This window comes from Hippoglossus stenolepis, chromosome 11 (assembly GCF_022539355.2).
Source record: "Hippoglossus stenolepis isolate QCI-W04-F060 chromosome 11, HSTE1.2, whole genome shotgun sequence".
NCBI classification, from domain to species: domain Eukaryota; kingdom Metazoa; phylum Chordata; class Actinopteri; order Pleuronectiformes; family Pleuronectidae; genus Hippoglossus; species Hippoglossus stenolepis.
Genome location: NC_061493.1, coordinates 12,851,546 through 12,869,901, shown reverse-complemented (window position 1 = coordinate 12,869,901; position 18,356 = coordinate 12,851,546). Strand labels below are relative to the sequence as shown.

General features: G+C 43.5%; 1 protein-coding gene across 2 annotated transcripts in view; it reads left to right on the top strand.

The window, feature by feature from the left end:
- gpc1b (glypican 1b) overlaps positions 1-16,155 on the top strand; it is a 72,718-nt gene extending 56,563 nt beyond the window's left edge. For both annotated transcript variants that reach the window (XM_035171249.2, XM_035171250.2), the window contains 6 exons: positions 7,081-7,246; positions 7,349-7,479; positions 10,009-10,137; positions 10,431-10,564; positions 10,798-10,973; positions 12,528-16,155. In XM_035171249.2, coding sequence (XP_035027140.1) covers positions 7,081-7,246; positions 7,349-7,479; positions 10,009-10,137; positions 10,431-10,564; positions 10,798-10,973; positions 12,528-12,733 — 942 coding nt within the window. In that variant the 3' untranslated portion in view covers positions 12,734-16,155. The remainder of the gene's footprint in view (positions 1-7,080; positions 7,247-7,348; positions 7,480-10,008; positions 10,138-10,430; positions 10,565-10,797; positions 10,974-12,527) is intronic.
- Positions 16,156-18,356: the final 2,201 nt, after the last annotated feature.

Here is an 18,356-nt window from a genome sequence, read left to right as displayed (position 1 = left end):
TCCTGGTTACCTGCATCACACTTCAGCGGATTTACCTGCCTGTCCAATTTGTTCACATAATCCATAATCAATGCTGGGAAGATCAATCACTCCATCCACCAACGCAATGATGATGATGACCTGATGAGAGATTCAGTTATCTCTGCAGCACCAGAGCTATTGTTAGGCAATCATTTCTCCAGATTTATTCCATACATAATATAAAATAGAGGCAGCCCAAAGTTTGATGGAAATCAGAGGCATCATAAAACATGGCCCACGGCTCAGACAATCAGCCCCTGCAACAACACATAATGTCAACTCCACACTAAAAAAGAAAAAAAGGATTTTCCAAGGCCGGGGGTTAATGTCTCCCAAGAGAAACGGCCGCCTCTGTGTATAAAACAAGCGTATAAGGTTAAGATCAGAGCAAGTCTGAGAAATCCTTCCAGCTCCTGAGAGGGAGGTGGTTGGTGTTGATGCACCAGTGAAAAATATCTCCCATTAGAAACTGGACAAGGGGAGTGTTGAGAGCAGTGGCCCCATTAGAAATATATGCATCCTCTGAGAAAACAGATGCTGCACCAGAGACTAATATTACATGTCCCTTGATTAAAATACTACAAGGTCGGACTTGCGTTAGCGGACGAAAAGCAAGAGAAATGAAAAGGATATAGGTTGTGGTGCAAATGCGAAACTGCAAGGCTGCCATTTGAATGCATGTCAGAGAAAGAATCTGTGTGATCCTTTCCCCTTCCACTCTGATGTATGTGTTCTTGCCTAGCACTGCGGGTGGGCGCACACTGTTCTGTTTGCATCAGCATGAGCTACGCCTGGCCCAGTATATCTTCTTCTGCACGTCTCTGACCCAGAAATAGTTGCAGCGTCTCACACACATACACACAGGGAGCCGAGGAGTGTGTCAATTAAGTACCTGCATGCAGCAGAGCCCGAGCACATCCGAGCCACGGGGGAGCTGGTCCAGCAAAGCAGTTAGTGACGGCTAAAACTCCCCGACCTGGAGCCAAGGCCCTCATGCAACTAGTCAAACGCAACCAGAGACACAACATTCACGGCTTATCTTAGACTCAAGCAAGCAATCAGGGGAGTTGGGATCAGAATTAGCATGTGCAGCACGCCAATGTTGAAAATGCTATTCATGATTTGTGACACATGGGTGCACCCCTGGGCCAGCCAGAGTGGCTTAGGACTCTGTCAAGAGCTATGGCAGCAAGATGCTAAACTGATAAGCATCTCTCTTAGGCAAACATTCATGCACACGCTGGAGCACATGTGCACACAAGTGCTTAGAGGTGCAACGACACACATACACAATTAATTTCATTATCCCCCTCCATCGGTGATGCACGTTTCCCCAGTGTGGCTATTTTGTTAATAAACATCTCCCAACTGATGCCATTATGTTTGTGCTGAGGGACAGTAAGCAATGAGTTCATTAAAATAGGCTGCCACGGGGAACGAGGGTAAATAATTAGCACAGCTTTTACAAAATTACCAAACATCATACCAGTGCTAACAGAAGGGCACTGGCGCCGCTGCCATTCTGAGTGAGGTCACGGACTGCCTTCTGCCCCGTGGGGCCATTTACACACACCCATCACAAGTCCTAAGTGGGAAAGCAAGAGGACACACTGCTTTGTGAGAACAGTCACTATATGGACACACTTGGTCAATCTCCAAGCTGAGTCCAGTGAACTGTGCAGAAAGACGGAATGTAGGGCTGCCTCCTGAAAGTCAAAGAATTGAATCATCAGGCAGAGACGCTTGCAGTCGTCTTTTCTTTTCCTTTTTTTTTTGTCACTGTACTGCTGGAGACATTTCAGTCCCCAGAAATAGCTGCTGCAGCGCAAGCGCTCCTCGCTTTCACGCTGCTGTCCAGGGCAAAATCATTCCACTACGTCAAGTCGTCCTTTCCACTTGGTGAGGATGTCTGCGATGGGTGCAGGCAGCTGCAGACCCAGATCCGGAGTGATTCTGAGTGAGGAGAGGGCGACTGCCCCAGAGGAAGGGAGGCTGGCCTTGACTGGTTTAAGCTCTAAGATAACATTGACTTCTGCCTTGTGCTTAGAGGTTCTGGATTCACAGCTCACAGCAACCTAATATGATAAAGGCTCCAGCTTTTGTTTGGTATCTACTGTCAGCAAAAAATGTTGATGCACATTTTAGATGAAAAGCCAAATCTGATTCGGCTGGAGGAAAATTCCTGCAGCTCTAAAGGAATGTCTAATTTGTCTTTGAATCATCCAAGTCAAGGCCGGTTAGGTACAATTGCACAAAAAGAAGTACATACTTCAACCAGCTGTTCAATTTTGTATTCAGTTTCATATTCATCTCAGACCGTGTTGCCGTCGTCTGCAGCACACAAAGAGCACGATGCTGTATTTGTGTGGATTGGAACAGTGAGACCAAGAAAGGAAGTTAATAAAAAATACTGTGACAAACTCCAGCTTCCTCTCCCGTCTCTATCTCACTGCTCTCTCATTCCTTTATCCTCCGACCTTGCCCAGTAAATTGTACTGCATCATGTCTGTTGATGTTTCCTTGAGCTGTGCCCTGCTCCCTCCTCTGTCTTCCTTTAGTGTAAACAGTCCTGTATGTGCATTTAGATCTTAGCTTTCCCCTCCTGTAATTCTATCTCCGATTGATTGGGCCCTAATGAGACAACCGCTCCTATTTATAGCTACGTATCGCCACTTAAAGGGGCCCCGCGACTGAAGACGGCTGCCACGCGCTGCTCAGGGAGCGACTAACCGGATTGAGTGTAAAACAGGGGACAGTAAAAACACACCTCTCCGTGCGTTTGTGTGTGTGCTCCAAATGTCCTGTGCAGAAGTCTGTGTTTGCTACCAAATTAGACGAAACATGACATGAATCCGTGCTAGGTATTAGTTTGCTTAGCCATAAAAAATAGAGAGATGTAGTGAAAGGTGATGAAATATAGTATCCTGAAAGGAGGCTGGAGCAGAGCAGAGAGAGAACGGGGCGTATACAGTATACGTGGAAAGACTGAATAATTTGAGAGATGTTTTTATAGAGATATATTGGGAAAAAAAGCGAGATGTAGTCTTTCTCTCTGGTACAGTATTAATTCCTCCCCTGCTTCGCTCCGGGCTGCACCAGTTGCTGTGTCCTTAACTTTTTCCGGACTGTTTTTATTCCCTCGAGTAAGGGAGTGGAGGAAATAGGCCACGCGCCACATAGCTCACTCTGGAGGCAAGGAGTCTGGATCAGCTCGCTCCATAACACAAGGGGGAGAGGTCGCTCATATATCCTTACTAATTACACAGGAAAGACAAGCAGAGAGAGGGCGAGAGAGAGAGAGAGAGAGAGAGAGAGGAGTCTCAGGCTTCATCGCCGGGAGCAATAAGGAGGGCACTGTCAGGTATGGGGAGCATGTTGTGCCGGTGAGGCGAGGACAAGTGAGGGTACGGCTGTTCAAAATGTAACACAATCATGTCAGAGAACCACATGTGCAAATATCAAAGGGAGACTTTCAAACCTAAAGCTCCTGTTAAGAGGCCTGCACGGAGATGATGTGAACCAGGTCAGAGTGAGTGCGATGTGTGTGCGTCTGTGTGTGTGTGTGTGTGACGCACAGAGAAAGAAGGTGCACAGTGCTAATAAGATTTGTTGATTAATTGACTAGTCGATCCATTGACAATTATGATACAGAATTTAAGAAATTGATTAGGGAAAACTTTGGCTCCAGGCCCCCTGCAACCCTCAAAAGGATTAGCGGTGGATAGATGGATGGAGAGATGGATGGATGGAGAGATGGATGGAGAGATGGATTGGCCAAAACTGGCAGAAATATGCATTTCAAAAGTGAGGATTCGCTGTCTTTCACTGCAAATCAATTCTCTTGTATTTCAGACATATTGGACAGACAAACAAGCTTTTCAAAGACGCTTCCCTTTGCAAACTGGGAAATCGTAGTGGGCAATTTCCTTTATCCTCAACATTGTGTTCAATTACAAAAGAATCAATGAAATGATCCATTATGAAAATGATCCTTTGCTGCGCTCCATGAGTCTTAACACTGGTTCTAATTTGACAGCCCCTCCCTCACCGTGCCTGTTGCACCACATGCGGCTCCACGGTTACTGAGGAAGTTGTCAACATCAACCTCCAATTAGCAGCACGGAGGAGTTACACACTGTGTCATGTCTGCTGGGCCTGGCCCAGGATCCCCAGTGTTAATACTGTATGGATGATTTAACAGAAACTAGATTAATGACTCTCTTTCCCTAATACGCATTTCATTTTTTTTAATTCCCCGCCAACGCCCTTTGTTGAACCTCTTAGCATTTTCAACATCCCCCCATCTCGCTCATTTTCAGGCATTTCTCCACTCATCGCTGCACACTCCCTTCCCTCACTCTTCTCTCTCACCCAAAAAGCATTTGTCTGACTCATCCCCGGCTAATGAGTGGTAGGATAAGCAGGGGAGGAAGGGGGAGAGTAGGAGGGCAGGAGTGAGGATCTGACTCATGTCTCATATGACTTGAGATTAAGCCTGGGAATGTGGTTATTGCTGCTCTGTGTGACTTATTTCACTCTATGCTGTGCTCCTCGGGTAACTGGCAATGATTACCAAGTGAGATTGATCTCTCATGCATCAGAGATGTATTTACTAATTTAGGCCTATTACGTGTTTTTTTCTAAATGTGGTGTAAGACCGCGTTTAGAGTTGAAACAGCATCAAAATAAATTGCTTTTGCATTATGTGGATCAAATGTGATTAGATCACATTTTAATTATCCCTGTGGGGGGATTGGGTTTATACTGAACAACCATAAATAGCCATTTAACTCAGCCAAGAAGAAAACAGAACACTATGAAGACTGTTTGATTCAAATTGTACAATTATTGTTTTTAACTTTAGAGCTGCACTAGTGCCACAGAAGAGCTTCCTTTGATAATGTTGATAACATTTATCAGAGGAGATGACCACCATCCTGAGAAATCCCTTTTAGCCTGAAAAAGATTGTTTTCACATCCAACGGACTGGGATCAAATGACTGACAGGTCTGGAGCTGGTTGTTTTCCCACCTGAACCCTATTGTCGCCCTATTTCCATTGTATATTTGTTAAAACCTGATTTTACTATGACTTTGCTGTTGGAAGCACAGTTTCCAGGAAAAGCATCAGGCTGGCCCAGATGTCAGCTTAGAGGAGCTTTGTATGCGTAGCTGGGCTCGTTCCATCTCTCTCCCTTTCTCTCCCTTTCTCTCCCTCTCTCTCTCTCTCTCTCTCTACGACATACACACACTTCCTGGGGTTTTGCATGCATAGCTATACTCTCTTGTGAACAGAGCTTACTGGTATTAACCCAGTTTCATTTTTCATGCACGAAGGCCCTTTCCATGGGGGAACAACCTTGTGGGATAGAGAGAGAAATGGAGGAGGCAGAAGGGATGGAGTGAGGGACTGAGAATACTCCCATGAATGTCAGGGCCTTTTCATCGCATGTGAAACAAAAAGCGAATTCTCCCAAAGTGGTTTCCAAGGAAACTGTGCCCAATGGTGGTCTGGTGCAAACTGAAAAAGGTCAGCATGGGCGGTGACCTCCCATGTTTCTGCCACTATTAATGTCTGGCTCGAGAAACACACATATTCACAGCTCTTTATATGAAACAGATCTTGAAAATGGATTGTTTTTTGAAGTTAACAGCACATTCATAAAGATGCATTAATTTGAGTCATTGTATTGTATTGATCACACTGTAACAAAACTATACATGGAACCAATAACCACTAATGTGCAGTCCAGTCTTAATCAGAACACAACCAATTCGTGTGATGTGGTAAATGGGCTAAAGTGGCTTCTCGCTACTTCTGGAAGAACACATTTAAACTGATTTGTTCCATTTGTTAGACATGTGACATTGGGCAAGAGGCGGGGTACAATGTGGACACGTCACCAGTTCATCACACGGCCGACACGACCATTCACGCTCACATTTACACCTACGCACAATTTAAAGTGTCTCATTAACCGAACCCGGATGTGTTTGGACTGTGGGAGGAAGCCATGGGGGGAGAACATAAAAAACCCGGCCAGCAGGTTCAAACCTGTGACATGAATAAGTTAAAACAGATTCTCACATAATTTCTATAAGTGCAAGTTCAACAAGATCTAACATGAGAACGGTGCATTTACTGCTTGGTTTCAGATTTGATCCCTGTGGCACCTTTTGTCAGAAAATGCTAAAATTCTGAACTTTGGTCATAAAGGCATGACAGTGAGAATTCAGAAAACATAAAGCCGCCATGTCACCCATTACAGTTCTGGAGCGTCTCCTTAGTCCAGCCCCAGCACGACCCCACTCTGTACTAACATTAACTCCTGCAACTCCTGAAAACCACCTCCGGACCGTGTTTGGATCGAAGCCATCATTACAAGTCAACTCAGTGGCTTAACATCATTGAGGAGGAGATTGGGGAACAGCTCAGATGAATGTAGCCTAGTTGTTGTTTACACACAGGATTACACAAAAACAACTGGACGGATTACCTCGGGACTTGGCGGAAGGATGTGGTAGGAGTCAGGGAAGAACCCCTTACATTTTGGTGTGGATCCAGGATTTTTTTTCCGCTTTCTTTAACATTTTGAGATTGAGCTTTTTCAACAGTTTCCCCACTTTCCCAGAGAATAATTCATGAATCTTGATGGAAAAAATCCAGCACATACAGGGAACTGATATCTATGAGTGTGTGCAATTTAAGGTGAATGTTGGGCCTTGGTGAAAGTATGCACTCTACTCACTTCAAGTTTTGAATGTGAATAAATTGACTTTGCAAGTACTTCTGGGGTTTTGACTTTTCCTCTTTTTGCAAGTATGGACATGGAATAGGTTGTAAATTGCATTTATAATTTCAAAAGCCTTAGAAAATATTCATTTTATCTTGTAGAAACCATGTACATTTATAAAGTAACAGCAGGGCTTTTCACTGTGGTGAAATATACAGTTTGATCAACTGCTGCGTTCAGTTTCATCTCTTAAACTATTAGATCATACATGCTTGACAAAACAGACATTTTTCATCCAGGTGTGTTTTTATTTCGGTCTACCCCAGGTGCAGTTGAGCCCAGAGTGCACGCGGGCCATGATGAGGATGACTTACTGTCCCCACTGCCGCGGCATGGCCTCCGCCAGACCTTGTGCCAACTACTGCAGCAATGTCATGAAGGGTTGTCTGGCCAACCAGGCTGACCTCAACACTGAGTGGAGGCATCTGGCAGGTGGGTGACACACACACACACACACACACACAACTCGTTTAACTTCTGATATATGAAAGGTTTCATCCTTCTTCACGCTCGCTGTGGCTCCTGTCTTTACAGAAACCATGATGCAGGTGGCCGATCGCTTTGATGGTCCATCTGGCGTGGATAGCGTGGTCCTCTCCCTTCCCTATCGCATATCAGAAGCCGTGCTTAATATGATGGATAACATGGCGACCATCAACAGCAAGGTCAGAACACACAATGAGAAATGCAGATGTGCACGGCTGACTTAACCATACACACTGTATTTACTACAGAGAATACATTACAGAGTTCCGGGGGAAAAAATCGAATGATTTTGTGTCAACACCACATCACAGCTGCTCAATATCTCTGATATCACAGTATTTCAATATCACTCAAGACAAATTAGCTGTACACTGCACTTACCGCTGCTTACTGTGCACATGACAACTCAACTGTCACTTTTATATTGGTTAAAGATTCAATATGTAACATTTCCTCATTGACGTTACTAAATATAACTGAATCTATGTTTTATATCATCCATAATGTTTCCAACAATGTTCAAACTCAGAGAAATGCCCAATTGTATTTAAGTTAACGGGGCATTTCATTGTCATAGCCATTTAATTGCTGTCATATCTACTTTATCTGTAGCTTTGTTCGTCTCTGTTATAACTTCAGGGACACATCCCGTATGACGTAATATAAATACACTGCTCCCTAGTTTGCAAGTCTTTTTTCTTTTTTCTTCTGCTGTTTGTATTGTTCACTTGGAGTGGGTCACGATTATTCACTTCTGTCTGTCTCAGTAAAGCACAAACAGTTATGGTGGTAAAGACAAAAACTCCCACAATCAAACTAGGTCATTTCTTATTGTTTTGATGAGAGACCCCTGCAAAGAGCGCCGCAGATTCTTAAGTATAACTGAAATTTAAATATAATTGACAACTTTGTTACAGTGACAGGAGTAAATGTAACTTGTTACATCTACTCCCCAACTAAAAACGGTACTTTTAAAAAGTTCAGCGAATGTATAACAAACTGAAGACAGACCCAAAACTTTTATTCATTGAAGTACTCTCACCCTTCTCATCCTGTTTGCATTAATCATCTTTGAGATGTGTCTTGAACTTGACTTGAGTCCACGTGTGGTAAATTGAAGTGAGTGGACAAAGTTTGGAATAAATAATTCACGCTGCACGTCTTTGAAGTGTGTGAAGCTCAGATGGAAAAGAAAATGATGTTCGGCACTTCTCTCCACCATATACAGGATTTAGCAGGAGATGAGATGAGATGTGGGATTGTTTGCATACGTAGCTTCTCATCAATCAGAGGTTTTCAAAGCACATCCGCACAGTCCCGATTGGGCAGATAAGCTGATTGTTGCTTATTTAGTCGTGAATGTTTAATGTTGTAAGGAAAGACGAGATTTGACTTTTCTGGGGCTTTGAAATGTTGATCTAAGTTGGTAAAGCTTTAAAAAAAACAATGGTAAAAGAAGTAAGACAAAAGAAATAGGAGCTGTGTCAGGAAATGCCACTGTGCAAACTAATGAACACTCATTGATCCAGGTTCAGTGCCAAACAATGTTGGGCTGTTCACTGCTCACTGTGCTACCTCATTGCCCTTACTTTCGCACAATTATCACCTATCCAGCCAGTAAATGAATGCTGGTGCACTGCTCCACGGACCTGACTTCAACTGGAGGGATGTGAGTCATGCCCGAGCCCCCGTGGGCCAAAGCATTTACTTCACAGTTTAATGGTGTTTGAGCCGCTGTTTTATTTGATCCTTTAGAGGCACAGGCGGCAATGAAAAAATCTGCCTCGAGTCGTTGGCGAAGGTGGAAAACAGGGTCGAGGGTGAGAGGAAAAGACAAAGGTTCTTCTGTGCTGGTTTGCCGTTAAAGAGCACGGCTGGGCGGACTGCCTCTGACCTGGTTCAGAGTGGTGATCACGCTCACAGTGTAACATTACTTTAGAGCAGGAGTGGGACAGATTGATTCACATAATCTGTTGACACATGTCGTGTTATGTAATTTTTCTCTAATATGTGGAATGTAAGTGAGTTAGCATCGTATTTTAAAATTTTTTAAATATGGTGACGGACCTGACTGGAAGCTTACAACAGGATTATTTTCTAGTTAACTGTGGAGGTTCAAAGGCTCCAGGCTCCCCTAAGCAGGGCAGATTGACGGACAGATTGACGGCAGTTTAACTGTCCTCCCTGGACACCATTTATGAAACGTAAGCCCAGGGACGACTTGTGTTTTCTGAGCCGCAAAACTATTCTGCCAGAACGACGCTGCGATTGACTCCCGGGATCACGCAAAACAACCATCACACTGTGGGTACTAATATGCTGAAAGATTCTTTGTGAACCTGAAGATAAGTTGGTCTAACAAACACAACATTTTGCTGATGCAGTGCGAGTGTGGGATTATAGGATTTTATTCAGAGAGCTGGTTCAGCGTTATCGGATTTCAGTCTTGTTGACACCACTACCAATAAAGACCCAGAGTATGAACTACGTATGGCAGGAAGGTAAAGTTTATAGAGCGCGTACGAGCCCTTAGGTTCAAGTTAATAGTTGTATATGGAGATGGATTTGATGAAGAAGCCTTTAGATCTGCTGTTTGGAAAGCTGAGCTGAACAAAACTGAGTCAATTTACTTGTTTTATCCTTAATTTGTCCCTCTCTCATAAATCCTCTCTCTGTCTTGTCTTTTCCTCCCTTTCTTGCTGCTCCAGTTGTTCCAGGCTTGTGGAAACCTCAGAGAGGGCGGAACCAGCAGCACGGGAGTCGAAGAAGCCACGAAGAGAGGGAGGTTCACAGTGGAGGACAGGATGGAAACCAGCTCCAGCAAAATGGACAAACTGGTTCGTGTTTACCTGACTGTATTGTTTGTCATTGCTCTCTGATGGATGTGTCCTGTTCATAGTGATGGTTTATGACACAGGAGCCGTTGCTCATCATGGACAATTAAACCCATTTTGCTGTTCATTTCACCTTAACACAGACGTCTACTGGGTGATTGGATGGGAATGAATGCTTGGACGGATGAATGAGTCAGATGAACAGCGCACTTGGTTATTGAGGAAACAGGATGAACCATCAGGCTGTGATTTGGAGCGAAGTGAAAAAGCTCACGAATCTGCTCTTGTCCACTCAGGTGTCTGACGTAACTGTGCGACTGAGGGACATGCAGTCGTACTGGGTGTCCCTTCCAAGTCTGCTCTGCAGCGACAGAGTGGCTACTGGAACAGGGGCCGAGGAGAAGTGTTGGAACGGCATGAGCCGCGCCAGGTAGGAATTTAAACCGTAAATAAAAAATGAATTTCCAAGTGACATAATATTCTGTCTTCCAAAAATACTTTTTAATGCATACTATAATGGGAACTGTGAGTTGTTACTGAGGTGATCAGACATTGAAATACATATGGTTCTACAAACTACTAAAGAAATAGTTTCCACTCATTAAATACTATTTTCCAAATGGATGCAAGAGACCATGTTAAACAAGTGTTCACGTGTGCCAGGTACCTCCCCGAGGTGATGGGCGATGGCCTTGCCAGTCAGATCAACAACCCAGAAGTGGAAATCGACATCACCAAGCCAGACATGACAATACGTCAGCAGATCATGCAGCTGAAGATCATGACGCACCGCTCGAAGAACGCTCTCAACGGCCAGGATGTGGACTTTCAGGACACCAGTGAGTACCATTATCAACTTAGTCCACAGGTTTCTTCTTTTCAGATGATTTAAGCAACACTATGCAGCTTTTTAACTTAAAAACAAAAACAGCTTCAAAAGTACTTTGATGGTTCGATGACTTGAAATAGTGAGAATGTTCCAGCTTTCATTTCCTACTCTTCACCCTCAACACTGTTCTTGCTCTATGTAAATTTGGTGAGCTGGTTCACAGCTTCAATTTTCTGAATCTGGCCCAGCAAGTTCAAGAGTAATGCTGAACTGTAGATCAGTTAAACAGACTTAGAACTCAGAAAAAAACAACGTATATATGGTTAGTTTGGTGTATTTGTTGTGGCCGCTCTTCTGGTTCAGGAAGCTGGGGATCATGGGTAATATGTAACATGTTGCTGCAGAGGGCGCTGTTGCCTAGTAAAACACACACAGTGTTGCTTTAAGATAAATCAACTCAGTCCCTATACGTCTGAGGAGGGAGAAAACGTCTGCCTTAGTTCCTCTAAACTAAAAATAGCAAAGGCAGTAGAAGTGGAATTAAGAAACAGGTATAAAAAATGCTTGGCCTGATTAACAATGCTTTTCAGTCATATTTTTTAAAAAACAGCGTGCGTACAGTGCTGGCAATAAAACTCTCATCCTTCTTCTGGGGCTTGCACCTGCAGAGTCAACCTCATCCGTCATGCCAGCCAACAAACAGTGTATAAGCACAGTGTGTCTAATAGATTACAGTTTTTCTCGACTGCTAAGGCACGCTTAATGAAACTGGGATCTACTTGATCTTCATCATCACCTCCTTAGCACAGCAGAACTCTCTTACAAATGTGTTTACACTTTTAAATGGGGGTTCACACATTTTTCACACCATCTCATATAACAGGGAACACAGGTGTCATACAGAGACCCGAAACTCTGTTGGTTTTATGTGTTTGACAAGAGGGAAACATCTATTCAGAGCTGGTAGAGGTTACTTGCATAAGTATGAATGTCCTATTCAGCTGTGTGAAGCTCTTTTGCACAAATCTTCAAGAAGCAATCAGCCTTTATCCCCCCGCAAAAAGAAATTGTGTGTTGCTCTTTGCAAACTTGGATAAAGAAGCCAAACCAATGTCAGTATTACAAAAAGCACTGATGCAGTAGGAAAGCTGAAACATATTAAATCTCAAAATTTGTCTAGAAGCTTACCGTAGGTATTATATGTCAAAGACAGTTCAAAGGCCCATAAACACCTGCATACGAGAATTAAATGAATTAAACCTTATTGGAAAAAGTCTCTCTTTTACTGTATTTCTACTGAGAATCTAAAAAGTGTAAAGAGTGAAGCGGGGTCATATCTGGAGTAAAATCATCCGGGATAGAATTATGCAGACCATGCTGTGATATTGTTACTTCTGTTTTTGCCACAATCTATAACGATGTAACAGAAATATAGCACATAACAGTGAGGCTGAACTGGTTTATATAGCTATATAGTGTATTTTGTCATTCGCTGTGTAGGATTGATTGAATGATTATCTTCACAAGTTGTGGAATCTCATGTCCTGACTCTCTCTGTCCGTAGGTGACGACGTCAGCGGTTCAGGAAGCGGCATGTGCACTGAAGAAATGTGCTCCAGGGGCCCGCGTCTAATCGACCCCGTCACCGAGCGGCCCATTCGCTACCCCTACCTTCCGGAGAACAAGAAGGTGAAAGCGTCGGCCAACCACAACCTCCCCTGCGTCGCCACTTACCTGATTCCACTGCTCCTTTTGCTGCTGCGGCGATAATTGAGGGGGAATCCACCGACTGGGACTGAGTATGGGACACAGGGTTGGGGGAGGCTGAAAGGGGAGGGAGGAGAAGATGGGGATTAGTTACTTTGCCAAAACTAAGTAAATACGAGGAAACAACAACAACAACAACCACAAAAAATCACTTGGATGGACATTCTTTTGGTTCTGGATTAGAACAAAGTGGAATTGCGAGTATTCATAAATGTTTTGATTCTGCTCTCGTCTTTTATTTCTCGCTATATTATGACGCCATTAGAGCTGGTCTTTTTGCATCTTCTGTTTTGTTTCTGGTGTTTGGGTTCTCTGAGATTATATCTGTACCTAAGACGATGTGTAAAAACGATATTGCTAACGGTGTGTTGGTGTTGACACCACGGGGAGAGGGAGAACGGGGCTTTGCAGTGGCGCTCAGATCCATATATTTGTCACTCCAGTCCCTTTAAAACAGCACTTGTGTTCGGTATAATTCTTTATTTATTAATCACTCACAATAATAAAGCCTACGGTGATTTAATGACTGCAAAGTATTTAAAGAAAATAGAACACAAACCACAAACTTTGGATGAAATTAAATAGTTGTGACTTTTACAGGAGGATAATCTGGACGTCGTAGCCGACCAGACCTCTTAACGCATTAAGCCTCAGAAAATCTCGCAGCCAGGATGAGAGCGCTCTATTGCATCAGCACTTTCTGCCATTTAAGCTGTAATAATAGCCGCGATCACACTCACACTGACATGATCGTCTAATCTAGGGGTAACATGACCCCCCCCATTCACATCTCCATCCATCCACTCATCCCTTCCCTGCCCGCCCTCCCCCCGCTGAGACAGATCTCCCTCTCTCTCTCTCGAAAAAAAAGAAAAACCCCTCCTGGCAGTGTAGGATCAACTCGAGAGTCGGGTGTAAGCAAAACACGTGCTCGGCCGCGCCAGGTCTCAGATGACAGCAGCTTCCCACTGTAGAGCGCTGTGCTGTGTGCGGAGCGGTGGGTGTCGGTGTGAGGTCGCCCTCGCAGCGCGGCGTCGTCAGCTGGGGATTTTGGAAAACGTGTAGCATAAACCGAAATATACAGAAGCAGAAACACTGCTGTCATGTAGCGCTTCTTTTTTTGTCCTTCCAGTATTCCTTTAACGTGCACGGCAGAGCAAAAAAATATATAATATGCATAATTTTGTGTGCTCATCTTAATTGCAACCAGCAGGGTCATAAGTGGGTTTTTTTTCGAGTTGCAGCAATGATCCAGGCCACAGCGTGCACGTCTGTGAAGCAAATTTCTATAGCAACCGCAGCAGTGTACATATTTTGATTGCTTCTTTGTCGTTTTCTAGAGAAAATAGCCAAGTAGGTATCGAAATGTTATAACGGCCAGATCATTGTATGCTACAGCTCTTATTTCTTTCATCACCTGTCACATTCGTATCTGCCTTCTACTTTCTGCAACTTTTTTTTTTTATATCAGTGCCTCTTTCTTCCCGCTCCCTCCTCACCCCAGCCCCCCCGCCCTCCTCCCCCGCTCGTCAGTTATTATGACCTTTAAAGCTTTGCTCGTGCTTCGACGTGATGGCGAGGCAATATGACAATGACACAGTGCTTCATTACGTGTCAACCTTAGTGGGAATGTTGTGGGGAACACAGTGTGAGGGTTTTTTTCCTGATGAGAGGTTCGCTGGGTTAGGAAACGCGTAACCACGTTTTTAATTCAAAGAAATGTCAACGCTCTCATTTAAGAATACTGTGTGCAGGATGACGGGACTATGCTTGCATATATGTGTGTGTGTGTGTGTACATGTCTGTGTGTGTTGTGTGTGCTTGTCTTTGATTGATGGAGCAAAAGAGGGGGCCGACAATATGAGCGTTTATAAATCTAGTTCGGATGCCACAGAAATGAAATGTATGAAAATGTATTGGGCCCACATTGTATTCTAGAGTGCTATTCAACTCACAGCAACTGGAGATTAATATATCTCATTTTACAAAAATGATATTTCCGACCTACTACTGTAATAACTCCCAATCCATATTGATCATATCTGTACTTATTGTTAGTATTGTTATGTGACAGAGAAATGGAGCGGGGGGGGAGACGCATATGGACACGCTCCTTTTAAAGTACATCATTTCTTCAGTTGTACTCGGGGACAATCCTCTACAATTCAGTTAGTGAGAAAACCTTTAAGAGCTCAACAGTTACTGCAGATCCAGTTTGAGGCTCTGTCGAAGTGTGAGGCGCACGTCTGTCGGATTCTTGGTTTAACTACTGCTCTGAAAACAGGAGAGGTTCTTGTCATATGTGTGAGCTGACAGGATGTGTTGATGGTCTGTTTTTCAAACGCTTTATTAATGAATGCTTTGTTGCTCTGTGCGGGTGTCTGTTTGTGTGTGTGTGTGTGTGTGTGTGTGTGTTAGTCCCTGGTTAAGAAATCTGCCTGTGACTGCCTTTGACACTTTGTATAAGGTTGAGGTCAATTTTGAGATAGAAAAAGACAAGATGTAATGACATTAGATGCAAATGTTAAACAAAGATCGATTAGCGAGAGCGTCGCACGGGTCGTCGTTTTTCTTTTTTGTTGTTGTGACCCTCTCGAAAAATCAGAGTATGAATGTGAACGTCCACGACACGCCCTGTAAAGAATGAGAAATTACTCCGACTGTGATGGCGACATTCCAATTCAACGACGACTTATGACTTCGGACTTCAGTCTTAATGACTCCCTCACGATGTCATCGGCTGAAATTTGCACAACCCCCTCCCCCCGCCACCGCCACCGCCACCACCCCACACCCCTCCTCTATTCCATCACCTTTTTGATCTCATTAGTTTGTTGCTCAAAGTCCCCCTCCCTTTTATAAAAACCAGCACTTTTATGAGGCCAATAAATGGCGTTGTCAGCACAAAGACATCACAGGATGGTCGATCAATACGTGAGTCAACACCTTCCAGGAATGACTATTGATCGGGGATGTGTGTATGCAGATAGATGTGGCCCAGCAAGACGTCTCCTCTCCAACTGTGCTGGAACAGTGTTAAAGCCCCTACGAGTGAGAGGGAAGCAGGAGAGAGGTCTGTCCAGAGCGCTGATCTCACATCAGTGGGTGTGCGCCTCAATCCTGACCTCATTCATTACTGTGGGTGGCAAAAAATGCAAAGCTGATTATCCGACCATTTAAAACAGCTTTACTCTACACTGAGTGGAGTACGGGAGGTTTTTCTGAAAGGTGCCAATTTATTAAGAAAGAAATTTTAAATTTGTTCTTGTTTTTATTTACTTAGGTTTTGTTTGTTATCAGAAATCTATGGAGAGTTTGTGCTTACGGTGAAAGTAGATGCCAGAAAGAGGATGAAAAATACAAATGTCTCATTTGCTGTTGTACCTGAAATCTTGTGTCAATTATATACATTGTAAGATTTTCAACACTGTCTGTTTCCTGTGTCTTTAATGGCGTGTGTGTGTGACAGAGAAAATGAAGTTCACACCAGAGACTATATATAAAGATGGACGACACTTCTCCACCTCCTCCCACTATCCAGATCTGAAGTTAAAATATCGTGTGCATCGGAGCAGGAGTCTGAAAACGTACGGAGGGGGGAATGAAGACTCGAACAAACATCAGCCAGCCAGCAGGTGGCGATCAAAACACTTTGGCTTCACTTTTGGGGAGTTGTCCTGTCGTCCATCTTTATACACAGTCTATGGTTCATACAAACAGCATTCAGAACCATTATGTGTAGGTTTCTTAGGAAAAGGTCTGTTGTCATAAAAATTGTCCACACCATCTGTCCTGGTAGTTTCTCAAGGAGCACAGGGCCCAATGATGTTGGAGGTGACAGCTGCTGCCCGCTGTTGTCACACCGGAAAAAACGAGCACGTGTTCAGAGCACACTAAGTGCTTTGTCTTGTTTCTGTGTTTGGAAAATAAAATGATCTTCCCCTCAGGATGGTTTTAACAAGGTATACTTGACCACGACCCTATGGGAGACTGAAATGTCATGTGTCATTTAGAGAAGGCTTATCAAACACTGTGTGTGTGTGTGTGTAGAAGCAAAGAGCTTTGTGGTTCTAGTAGAGCAGAAGCAGCAAACTGTCATCAGGTTATAAATTACGGGAGTTAAACAATTCAGGAGAAACTTGTACTCAGGTCAGGGCTGAAATATTTAACCAAGATTATGAATATTAACTGTGTCTCAGTAAGTGCCACCCGTCTACCTCTAAACAGCCCAGAAAAACACAGACTCTGTCCTTGTAGGTCGACCTTGTTCATGCCAGCATCTGTTTGGTGGAACAACACAGGGATTCAAACGAATTTAAAGGACCAGTGTGTTTGGTTTAGGCAGAAAAAAATTGTTTTCATTCGTTTATAATCACCTGAAAATCATTTCCTCCGCCAGTGAGTTTATGTTTTCAACCCCTTCAACTTGTTTGTTGGTTCGTAAGCAGGATTACACGAAAACAGCAGAATGGAGTTCCGTGGGAACTTGCTGGAGGGATGCGGTATGGATCCAGAACCCATCACATTCTCGTGCTGATACGGAACAGATGAAGACGATTTTTTTCCACTTTTGTTAACATTGCAAGATTGGGTGTGTTTTTCAACATTTTCATTATTTTCCCAGGGAATGATAATGGACCATAATGAATAAATTCATGCAGATTTAGGGAACTGATATCTATGAGAGTGTGACTGTCAGGTCTTGGCAGAGGCATGTGCTCTCCTGAGGGACAATCAGGTGTTTTTGCCAGTTTAGAATGAGCTCTTCACATCTACATCTACATAAACTATTAAAATATCCCTCCATGTTTCCACAGTAACCCAGAATGTAGAAATCAAACACTGGCTTTAGAGAGGGCCGTCCACATCTCTACATTACCTTAAGGCCACTGTACGGAGGGGTGATAGCAACCTGCACCTCACTGCTTGGTGCGAATAACTCCAAATCAGAGGGCTCAGATTGTTTTTTATAGATCATAATTCATATATCAATACTCAGTGAGGGATATTCATCTTCTAGGTGAATGCATTTCATTCTCTGAAGGCATCAGTGGTCCTTCTGCACATACCAGCTCCACACATTCCCAGGTATCGATTGTGTCTGAAGCTTTTCACCCTCTCCCCTACTATCAGCACACATAACAGCACATCCACGAGTTATTCTCAGCCTTTTGGCTTTCAGCTTGCCCTTTGCTTCACAGCACTTTTATGAGCGACTGACTCACAACCTTACATGGTCTCCGTATTTGAAATATCAACTCAACAGTGCAAAACACTTGTCAATAAAAAGAAAAAAGGAAAAATCCTGTGCTCAAAACACAACTGCCTTTACTTCCAGGCCCTTATGATAACATGCTGCAAGTATTGTGCACTTCACATCCCATGGAGCCCATTAAAATATATTATTCTCAGAAATGAATGAGGTACTACATGAACATTTAAAATTGCATTTTCACTTCAACATGAGGGCAATTTACAGGGAAGCTGAATAAGTTCAAAGAAATGCAATCTCTGGAGTAATGGAGAAAATTGGATTTCTGTCTTAGTCACTCCTCAGCAGCAGGTGCCACAGTAAACCTACCAAATCTTTTAACGCTATGTTACAGCGAGTGAATGTTTGGTGAAA